At 36.2% G+C, this 11739-nt stretch overlaps 1 protein-coding gene across 1 annotated transcript in view; it reads left to right on the plus strand.

Annotated features, from left to right (window-relative positions):
• Positions 1-8934, plus strand: part of SMEK1 (SMEK homolog 1, suppressor of mek1 (Dictyostelium)) — a 44828-nt gene extending 35894 nt beyond the window's left edge. Inside the window, exons 12-15 of the mRNA XM_009709955.1 lie at positions 1364-1506; positions 4924-5114; positions 5636-5862; positions 8169-8934. Of these exons, the coding sequence (XP_009708257.1) occupies positions 1364-1506; positions 4924-5114; positions 5636-5862; positions 8169-8282 (675 nt within the window). The 3' untranslated portion in view covers positions 8283-8934. The remainder of the gene's footprint in view (positions 1-1363; positions 1507-4923; positions 5115-5635; positions 5863-8168) is intronic.
• The last annotated feature ends 2805 nt before the right edge of the window (positions 8935-11739 follow it).

Consider the following 11739-nt stretch of genomic DNA (forward strand, 5'->3'; position numbering starts at 1 on the left):
TCTGCACAGTACTGTTTCCTCACTGTCGTTTGCATCCAGATTCTGACAAGATGCTGTACAGACTGTAAATGTGGTAAGTGGGGCCAAGCTAGGGTGCAAACAGTCATGGAGGAGTAAGCGGGTGAGGAAAAAAGGAGGCTTTGTTACCTGTTGAAGTCTTCTGTGCTGATGACCTCTTGCCTCTTTGAGTTGGGACTCAAGGTAATTCAAGACTGAGATGACCTGATAATCATGGGAGAGTTAATTTAAACATGGTTTTAAAGCCATGAAAAGAGTTAATCTGTATAGATGGCGCTGACTTCTGTGCTGTGGTCTTCCAGTACTCTCTGAGATTGGGTGCTGATTCTACAGTTCGTGCTATGCGGAAATAAATCATTTTTTAATTTCTTATCCTCCTTTTCACATAGATATCCAGGTTGCATTTCCAGAATACTTCTTGGTATCTGTCAATAATTTTTCTCATTTTTTTCATTCAGTTTTCTTTTTAAAGAGAGCAAATTTTTTAAAAAGTGTGCTTTTGTTTTTACTGATGTATTACCATTCATAAGGGGCGACCTTCGAGCATGTAACCAAAAAGGAAAATAATCAGTGTATTAAGATTTATCTTGCTTTGCTTGTCCTTATTAGATGGTAATTCAGGTGTTTATTCTGCAGTGTATTCCAAGGGCTGGGCAGTGCTAAGAAAGCCAAACAATGCACAGGAGCAGTTTTCCTGCTGCAGTATGCAGACCTGTGCTGTCAGGTCTCGGCTTTCTAGAGTGGCGTTGGGCAGCCACAACATGAAACTGAAAGAGCAGGACAGCTGGGAAACTTTTGTAAAGGACCTTGACCAGCGCTGTATGGCCACTAAGGAAAAACTTGGTGTTAGTTTCTGATGACAAATGTCTTCCTTGTTCCTATCCTAAACAAATTCATTGATTAATTATTTTTACATAAATAATTTATTTGCCGCAAGGGAAGAAACAATATGAATGCCAAGTCTGTATCTTGTAAATGTATTTTTAAATTGACTGATTACAACAGGTGTCAGTTAATTTATCAATGTAAAAATATTTATAAGTTACAGTGGGAAAGACCTTTTAGAATTGATTTCGGTATAATTTTCTATCAGGATTTTAGGTTCTGCTCATGTGTTTTGAAGGAGATACTGCTGGAAAATTGCTGCTATTACCTCTGTTTTACTAATCAAATAATTGTAACTCTAGATTTTTAACTATATTTGTATGCATAATACTCATTTTTGCATAAGATAATTAATATGATGCTTCCTATGGAATGTTTAATCTCTAATTTCAGTTACTTTTGTATTAAATAAATACATTGGAATGTTTATGTGTCACTTTATGTTTGTTCATTCCTATAGGAAGATATAAAATCATTAACGGCTCATGTGATTGAAAACTACTGGAAGGCACTGGAAGATGTAGATTATGTGCAGACATTCAAAGGACTGAAACTACGATTTGAGCAACAAAGGGAAAGACAAGATAATCCAAAACTTGACAGGTAAAATGCACTAAATACTCTTACTAGTATATTGGTTTTTAAATTCTGTCGTGGGAATATTGGTGGGTTGTTCTGTGATAGTGGGAAATGTAAATAATTTAGACTCCTGCTTGTAGCTTAGGTATTGTTGAATGTGCTGGATTAAAAGTGTGGTTTCCAGATACGTTGCTTCAAACTGTTGATTCACTTTCAGCTAACATTAGTTGCTGGACCCCCAAGAATAATGCTAAGTTGTCATATCCTAAACTTATGTACACTGTTGTAATGAGGCTGGAAGACTGTTGCATGTCTGAAGTTCATTTGCTTAAATAACAGATTCCCACTGTTTGATTTGAAAGATTGTTCAGTTGTGAATTATCATTCTGTGGATTTTTTCCTTCAAAATTCACGTCAGATTTCCTTTTATTTTAGTTAGTTGTGGGAGTAGATATTTAGATAAGCTCTGCCAGAATGACTGAGAAATAGAATATACAAAGAAATTCTCAGAGGATGCTTTTTTTTTTCACCATTTTTTACTCCATCAGCAAATCTAACAATCTGATGTAACACTTGAGTTGCTCCTTCTGTTTGCCAGAGCAAAAGTTCCCTTCCTTAGTACACAGTTACCCAAAGTTAAAAGATTAGAGTGTATAAAAATAGGAAGTTTAAGACTTTTTACTCCATTTAATTTTGGCAAATGATACTGCTTTTATGTCTAGTTTCATTAAAACAAAATGGACTGCTTGTGTGAACAGATGCATTACTCTTAAGAATTGTTAGCAAGACCTATTCTTGTTCTGAATTAGTTTGAAATCACATTAAAAAAATAATCCTGATTAGTTGTACTAGGACATCTTGAAGTTTCAGACTTTTATTTTATTTCCTACCACAAGATTTCTTAACCAAGATTTAAATTTGAGACTTGTACAATTAAAATGAGGATATAATCGTATATTTGTTTTAAAATGTTGAAGCACTTTCAAGAGTATGTGTGGGATCTGCAGTTTTGAGTACTAATGTTTTAAAGGTGAGCTGTTACTATTTTGGCTTGCATCAGCTAAGCTTATCACTTAAACAGCTGTGAAATTCAAGCCTACGATTCTTACATTAATGCATGTGTTGGAAAGAGCACCCAGCTACTTCCTTCAGAAATTTCCATCCAGTATAGGAAGTAAAACACTAGTCTTTTCTTGGCTTAAGTTGAGCTAAGTGATTGTGTGTAGTTATGTTGCCTGAGTTTATCCAACAGACAATTAAAACTTCAAGAGGTTTGTAGCTCAACCAGCTGTTTTCACCTTCTTCCTACATTTTATATAGTGGCTGCACAAGCCTTGTCACAGTCCATGTAATTTCTTAAGTGAAAACCCAGAAATTGTAAAATGCAAAAATAACAAGAATCTGTTCATACATTTCAGCAAAGAATAGTTCAGTAATGAAGGAGGCCAAAAATTTTGTTGACGTAGGCCACAAAAGTATTCGGAAGAGTGCCACTTAAGTAATAGTTTTGCACTATTAGCAGAACTTGGAATTTAAATGCAATGTAAAATGATGTAGTATGTATAGATCCAGATGATAGCATTGGCAAGAAAATTGTTCAGAATTAGATTTCTTTTTAAAAGTACATTTAGCGGTTTTATTTAATACCTTGTAATTTCCTAACTTTTTCCTTCTGGCTTTTTCCTGCAGTCAGTAATGCAAGACCTTTTCTCTAAGTAGGATGAGCCTAGATTGTACTACTAACATTTTGATTCCAGTAGCAGAGACTTTATAAAAACCATTAAATTTCAGACATATATTGTGGCCAGTAAATTTTGAAGTGTGTCACCGTTTAAGGCTGGACTGGCTCTTAAAAGGGGCAGCAGGCACTCCCTATTAACCTCTCCCTCCCCCAGGGAGGGGAAGGAACAGAGAAAAGGGAGAGAGACTTAGAGAATGGAAATTAAAACTGCTTAAATAAAACAATAACAATGAAAAAGAATATAATAATATTAATACTAATAGTTGAAATAAAAGGAAAAATATACCAAACTGATACTGAGCTTCCCAATGATGGTCAGGGAATTACAACGACTTGCGCTGCAGCCGCAGCAGGGTGGGCACCCGGACGTGCCGGACCGGACTCCGCAGCTGACAGGAACCGGATTCAGGAATGCACGGATCGGGGTCTGATGCAGGGGAACGAGCAGGGTCCCACAGGGATGCTGGCCATGAAAGAAGAGAGACTGGACCCCCGTGATCCCTTAGCTTTATACTGAATATGACATGGGTGGGAAGGAATACCTCATTGCTCAGTTTTTGGTCACCTGTCCCGTTCACACTTTTCTGCAGGTGCGACCCTTCTACGCCTTTTCACTTGTTTAAGAGAGAGCCAGCAGTGACCTTGGTTTTCATAGGGATAACTGTAAACATGGGCCTTCCTGCATATCAATCCCACCTATGCTTCAGTAGCAACTATAAACATCAAGTGTTAGCAACTCTGAAAGTAGATACTGTCTGAAAAACATGTAACTGCACTTTCAGAAAGTGCAGGTACTTAACTGAAAGAAAAACTCCTGAAAGGAGAAGTAGTCCTGTTTTAGCCAAACCAGGACAAAGCGCTACAGAAAATTTGTCAAGAGTTCCACGCTTTTGTTGGAAATTGACTGTTAGAATCCACATCTAGCAATGAAAAGAGTGTTTTCACAACCTCTCTTCCACTTCTTTCCCTGTTCTTCAGAGTGCATGTCACTGTCCCTTTTCCTGCAAGGCCATAATACTGCTTCTGTAAGAAAAAAGAAAAGAAAGGTGGAACTGAGATAGACCAATGCTATAATAGATCAAATGGGGTGGGAGAAGTAGCACTTGGTGTCCAAGGCTCTGAAGAGTGCAAACTACTGATAGTGACAAAAAAATTGTAACAGGTGGATGTGGTAGAAAAAGATAGCTGTCTTTTTAATGTATTTGTTTTAAACTGGAGTCTTATTTAGGTTAGATTTTGGGTTGTTGGTTTTTGGTTTTTTCTTTAAGACATTGGTCCCCAAATACTGAGGAGTTACAAAGTATTTCCAGAAAAAAAGTCTGTAGTTTCTAAACTCTTTGTTTTACAACTTTTTATTTACCAGTGTGAACTGTTAAATCAAACCTGAATGCAACACTTTAGTGACATTTGTTAAAATTACTTTTAATAGTGCTGTTTGTAAGCTACCGAATTTGGACAGATAGAGTGGTCTGAACGTGCTGTTAGGAGAGTTATACTTTATTTGATTCTTTATAAAGGAAGGTTTTTAATGATACTTGCATTGAAAATACAAAGATTCACACTACAGGATGATTTGCTGGTATTTTTATTTCTCTACAATATTTGTATCTGTAAGCTGTCACTGTAAACGTCAAGTACAAGTTTTATTATTAATGTGAGTTGGTTTTGAATGAAAAGTTTTAAAACTTACTGTTCTGCAGCATGCGCTCCATTTTGAGAAACCATAGATACAGAAGGGATGCAAGAACCCTGGAGGATGAGGAGGAAATGTGGTTTAATACTGATGAAGACGATATGGAAGATGGAGAGGCAGTGGTGCCCCCTTCTGACAAAACTAAAAATGATGAAGATATTATGGACCCTATCAGTAAATTCATGGAAAGGAAAAAATGTAAGTAATGAGAAGAATCATGCCATGTGGCTTATGCAGAAGCCATAACTTGTATTCTTTAGTCTTACTGCAATGAAGGATTTGCATGTATTTATTCTGAAGTTTTTAGATTTTGAAATTGCGACACCAAGTTGGTGGACCACCCCTTCAGAACAAGTTTCATTGTCTTTAAAAGCAGGATGCTATAAAATACTGTTGTTGATTCCTTAAAGCATTTGAATGACAATCTTAGCTGACAGTCAAGTTTCCCTGTGTTTTATTCCGGTTTATAGTTCAAAATTTTCAATGTAAATGTATCATTAGTAGAATAAAAGCGTTCATTCCTGGCCAATGACAACAGCTGGTAGGTGGTATAGTAGTGTGGGGAAAAAAAAAGTCTATGACTACTCACTTCACCAAGTTGTGCATAAAGTATTAAGCTGTTTCCCACACAGTAAAGTGATTTGTAATTAGATGTTGTGCTCAATAATATTGCTTTAATTTTGCTTTTTTTTTTGTGTATGTTTATTTTTTCTCTCCAGTAAAAGAGAGCGAAGAAAAGGAAGTTCTTCTGAAAACTAACCTTTCAGGTCGTCAGAGCCCAAGTTTCAAACTTTCATTTTCCAGTGGTACAAAATCTAACCTTACCAGCCAGTCATCTGCAAGTAATCTGCCTGGATCCCCCGGATCCCCCGGATCCCCAGGGTCCCCTGGGTCTCCAGGATCAGTTTCTAAAAGCACATCTCAGATGGCAGCTATTACAACTAAGGTAATTTTGAATGGACATAGGTTGACTTTGTTGTAACAGATGAGGAATTTGCTTTAGCATCTCTCTGAAGTTTCTCTGAATTCTGACATGTTAAGCAGTAATGGACTGTCTGGTTTGTGTGTACTTTTTGTCTGGCCTTTAGTCTTTTTAATGAGATCTGACATGTAAATAAAAAGAAGAAATAAAAGCTCTTTTAATGACCACACTCTTCAAGTTTGATGCATACCAGTAGCTGCTGTTTGCAGCCATCTTTACAGTGAAATACAGATAACACTTTACTTTGATTAAATTTCACAGGGATATTTGGCAGGTAGAAATACAGAAATATTTTGGAAACATTGCCAAATTTTGCTAGACTTCACGATGTCCCACCACCACCATTGAGATTTTCTACTGTTAACATTTTTAATATTGTTCAGAATGATATAACTGGCACATGTGAAAGAAATAAATTGTATTATGACAGGGTGGATGCTGTAAGCCAAAACATAAACAACTTTTAATATCCTAGCCTGACTTTTTTACCTTTTGAAATAACATACAGTTTTGGGTTGGTATATATTGAAGTAGAAGTAGAAAGCCCGTTTAAGAGTTGGTGTAACTTGCAGTGAATATCCAAACCCAGCATTTTTAAATACATTTTAGGGTGCTGTTGGATTTTATCAGATTTTTGGCTAAAACTCTAAACCAAGTCAGGGAAATAGAGTGACTGATGTTTTCTCAGCACTGGGGGACAGATAAGGTAGTGTTGGTACAGCGTTGTTCAGATAATGAGATTTTATTTTCCTAACAAGTGTTACCATTTCTGAATGGTCAGATATGTATCTCAGTTCTCAGGTAGCCTTGGAATAACTCTGGTTCATCCTTATTTTTTAATGCCATCATACTACTTGTTCACCTAACTTCTAACAAAGGCAAGTGGAGTTGTAGTGTTTTTCTTTCTTATAGTCGAACACGGCTTAAGAGTTTGTGTTTGGATTAACCTTCTGTTGAAAACACCTGAATGAGAAGAGTTTGATGGAAGAACCAAGGGACACTTCCTCTAAATCCTTCTGTGGAGGAAGGGGAAGCAGATTTATTTAATTTATGAAAAAAATATGGTAGTTAGTCAAGCGCTTTTTAAAAGGCATAGAATTGGCTTGGAATTCAGTTCAGTCTATTCTGTATTTCTTCTGGAGGCTCGTTCTCTCCCAGACAGTATAATTCCTTGAATCTGAAATGGCGTCTTTACATATGGAGCATACTGCATACAGTATTGGCTCCAAAATTTCAAGTTGGGGTGGCAAAAGAAAAATGTTTAGGTTACACTGAATATGCAGTGTGCTGAAAAACCATTCATGGATTCAAGCATAAGCTACCTTCTTTCAGTAAAATGTACACTGTTTATAAATGTGTCACAGTTGCAAACTAGAAACAGCGTTGAAATTGGGTTTTTCGTTAGTTATCTGATCCTGTTATTTTATGTGTAGTGTACTCGGTGTTATGTTGTATGTGACTGTACAGAATATGTGTAGTCGTTTATCGAGTTGTATTTTGGTGTACAGTTGGCGGAAATTTTCTGGTTTGAATGTCTGTTGTTAGACACCTGAATAAATAATATGATCTTTGAGTAAAGTACCAGTAACTGCCATTGTAGTCAAATGCTGATTAAGCTTCAGAAATTGCAATGTACTGTAGTTAGAGGAAGTTTTAGAAGTTCATGGGTCCAGAACTGCCTAATCTTAAAATTTGTGGTTATTTGCAATACAAGGAAGTTTTTAATATTACTAGATATGCTATCATTTTCAGCTGCCACGTTTTTAAATTTTGTAACGTGTGCACCCAATTCAATTATACAAAAAATTCTTTAAGTTATTATACATGTAAACTAGCTTCTGTGAAGACAGACAGTGTTCTAAAAGTCTCGTAATTCAAATGGAAGAATATTCTGTATTTGTTTCTGAAGTGCTTCCAGATTGCTCGTTGTTACAGTCAGCTGTGCTTGGTAAAAAAAAAAAAAAAATCTACATCTTTACAGATAGACCTGCAGTGACACTTAGAAAAACTAAGTAGATGTTGGATTTTCTTAAATTTCCACTGGAAAAACTTCTATCCAGTTGGATAGGTAAAACCTCATTTTTGGATTTATTCATTTAAACATTTTCATTCATACTGAAGGATTTATTTTTGTTCTGCTTCATTTTATTCAAAACTTCATCAATCAGTATGCTTATGGCAATATTCTGTGCAAACATTTTCCAATAGAGAAGTGAAGTATCAATGTGCAAACATTTTCTGAATTATAGTTATTGTGTCTGTCTTTGTAGGGAGGCCTTGTTGGGCTTGTGGATTATCCTGATGATGATGAAGATGATGATGAAGATGAAGATAAAGAGGAAACTTTACCTTTGTCAAAGAAAGCAAAGCTTGAGTCATCATAATGGCAACTGCTGAAGAACATTACCAGTTGGAGGAAGGATATTTTTTCCAAAAACAAAACAAACCCACAGCAAAGCAGCAATCTTTTGTGAATTACTGTGTGTGACACAGATCAACCTATACAAATGGATTTCTGCCAATCAAGTGCCAATTCAAAGGAGCAGAAGAAGAGAAAATACTTCGTTTAGGGTAAAGACTTATACCTTTGAGCTCTCCAGCTTGGACCACATGTTGCCCTTTTCTCAGGGAAGGAAATGGAAAACAAACAAACAAAAAAAAGCCAACAGGGCAGGAGTTTTGTTAGTGGAACTCTGGATTGGCTGGTCAGTTGCTACAATCAGAACATGCTTTCTTGGACCATGTATGAGACTTCTGAAGAAAAGGCGGTTTTTGCCATAATTCTTCACTAGTTAAGAATGCCAGCAGTTTCTTTGTATAAAAGAGACCTGCCTTTGAAATCGTACATTCTGAACATTTTAGTCAAGCTACAACAGGTTTTAAAAACCTCTATGGGGGAGGGCCGAATATAAAATTTCTTTTTTTTTTTTTTTTTTTTAAAAATCTGTTCCCTTTGCCCTTTAAACTGCAGATTTTCTTTTTTCTGGAGGCGGGGGATTTGTTTGTCCCTTCTTGATTAAAGATTGAGTGGAATTCTAGATGTGGTCACTTCTGTGTCATAATTTTTTTCTGCCCCCCTGAGTGTATGCTTAGTTGTTGAGTATATATTTGGGACCATTAAAATTTTTTGATGTAATATAATCTCACTGTTGTGCTGGTACCTGTTTCACCCTGTGTAATTTTGTTCTGCATCACAGTTCTTAATATGTTTAGGATTTTATGGAAGATGGTATAGTTTTTATTGAAAAAAAAATCTTAACCATGATATGCATAAAAGCAATACTATTTTGTGACTAAATATTTTATATTAAATTTTACATCAGCAACTGTCGAGAAAAAATTCAGGGAAATAGGATGGAATAAAAAAATTGAAACCTATAAATATGAAATCAGTATTCCAAAGAGACTTGGAAATTTCATAACTCAGAACAATGATGGTAGACTAACTCATCAAAATGCAAGATGGATGATTTAGGAATACCAATATTTTGACTCATTTGACTTACAAAAATAAAAAAGAAATAATTGAAGCTGAAGGAAAATGGCATTAGTGGTATTTTTTTAAAACCTCTCATTCCCTTTGGAATACCAGTTTTAGTGAATCCAAAGATGGTTGTAGAATAAACTCTTTACAAGGATACCATCTTTTGAAATCGATTCTAATACTCAAATGAAAAACAGCAATTAAACTTTGGGTCTAACTCAATGACTACATTCTTTCCCCTTTTTCCAAAAATCTAAATAATACTAGTTATTAATTTGAAGCTAGATGTTATATCCTGCTTCCTTACTGCTTTTACAGAAGATGACTTTGATTGTGCAGCAGTACTTCCTGTGAAGGGGAATTTATTCAGTTCCTTTGCAAAGAGACTTTCTTAACACATATTTTGAAGAGTTGATTTCCTTTTGGATGTTCAAAGCAGCAGTGTTGCAACAATCGTGATGTTAGACATTAATGTGTCACATACAAATAGAAATAAGGGAAATGAAAATCTGAGGCTGGATCATATGTGATCGCACCCAAGTGTAGATTTGCACTTTGTTTCTAAAAGTGCTGCGTTGCATGGCAGATTCTATGCTGACCACAGAAGTCAAAGCTTTTGTGCTTGGACTTTATTAGTAATTTCAGATTTAAATAAGAGTGTGCATTAGGGAAAAATGATTAGCCATCTTTTCCTCAAAAGTTCATTTGAAATCACTTTCCAAGGTTAAGTTTTTACGATGTGTTTGAAATGTCTGCGACAGGGCAGTTCTCAGCAATAAATTTTACAGAGAGGGCAGAGTTCAGCACTTGGTCACTACACAATTAGATAGAATCTTCTGCTGCAGTACGAGAGTCCCCATGCTCTCTCAATGACTTGTCTGAAACCTGGTTTTTGCAACTTTGGTGTTAGATCAGACATCATGACAAGGAAATCTGTAATTTTGCAAGTTTTCTTAATTAGCCTGAATTTAAATCCTTCCTAATCTGTCAAACTTTCTGTGAGCATGAAGCTCTCAGAATTTATCCATATAGTCATCTTCACATCCTCCAGGCTAGATCTCAGGAATTCATTCCTCTGAGTTGGTCAAAGGAACATTTTTTGTTAATGTTTTTTTGTGTTCCTTCGGCTATTGAGTGCTTGATCTTGTGACGTTTGATGCTGCAGTCTTCTAAACTTTCAGATACTTTCATAAGACTTGTAGGAATCTTGGATTTCGGACTTTCAGTACTTGAAGCATTACATTTAACAGAAGAAATACTACCCTTAAGTTACTGGGTTCAGTCAAAATAATAATGGAAGTAGGAGTATTTTTGAACTTTCTATATTTTTATGAAGCTCCAAAGGACTCATAAAATACTAAGCTGCACATCTTTTAATGCTGTCTTAACTTGTAGTGAGATGGTTAGTTGTCTTCCCAGTTACCTAATGCTTGTGGCCTGACAGGACATATTTACACTGAGATGATACATTCATGGAAGTTGGAAGTAGTCAGGAAGTAGGTGAGTTGGGGACAGTGGTGGCTGTGCTTTTTGCCCAGTGACTTTCATTTTCCTATTCATGGAAATCCTGAGATATATTTCAGGAAAAAGAGGAAATAGTGGGACTGTGAGAAGTGGTGGATATTAAAAAAAAAAGAAAAGTGGGTATGAGTTAGGATCTGCAAAAAAATTCTATTAGAAAACAGCGTCCCATTCTAGATGTTTCTCTGGACTGATGAGGGTTTTTTTTTTTTTTTATTCTTAGTTTTGAAACCATTTATCTGCATCCCAAGATTGCTGTGTGTGTATTGTATTAAAAATGGCTCAGTCATCTTAATTGCATTTTAACTGTAGCCTTAAGTATGGTTTACAGGGTAAAACCTTAAGTATCGTACAGGCAAGATACAGTGTGCTTGAATCATCAGTACAGGCCACTGTATTCCTTCAGTGGTTGAAAGACTTGATGCTGATTACTCTGATGTGCACTTCCCAGCTTTGAGCCTAGGTTTGCTAGGGACGCCAGAGAAAAGCGTATGGAGTACCTAGTCCCCCAAGGAAGCACACTGTTATACTAATGAAAGTAGTTCCAGGTAATCTGGAATATTTCCAGATTTTCTTCCACTGTACAGAGAGGGCAGCTGCATTCAGGTAACAGTGCACATCACTGGGAAACAGATCTCCTGCTTCATGAGGGCAGAAGGATCTGAAAGCTGGTATATCTAACAATAAATTGTTTCTAAAATGTACCTGTCTGTAAGATACCTACTTGGTAAACGACATCAGACTGTTCTTCCATCTCTTGTAGCCCACCCAGGCGAGACATCACATTGCTCGTATATTGCTACTTGTATTGCTCGTGGCTCATATTGCTACTGTGG

This window comes from Cariama cristata, unplaced genomic scaffold (assembly GCF_000690535.1).
Source record: "Cariama cristata isolate BGI_N322 unplaced genomic scaffold, ASM69053v1 scaffold2710, whole genome shotgun sequence".
NCBI classification, from domain to species: domain Eukaryota; kingdom Metazoa; phylum Chordata; class Aves; order Cariamiformes; family Cariamidae; genus Cariama; species Cariama cristata.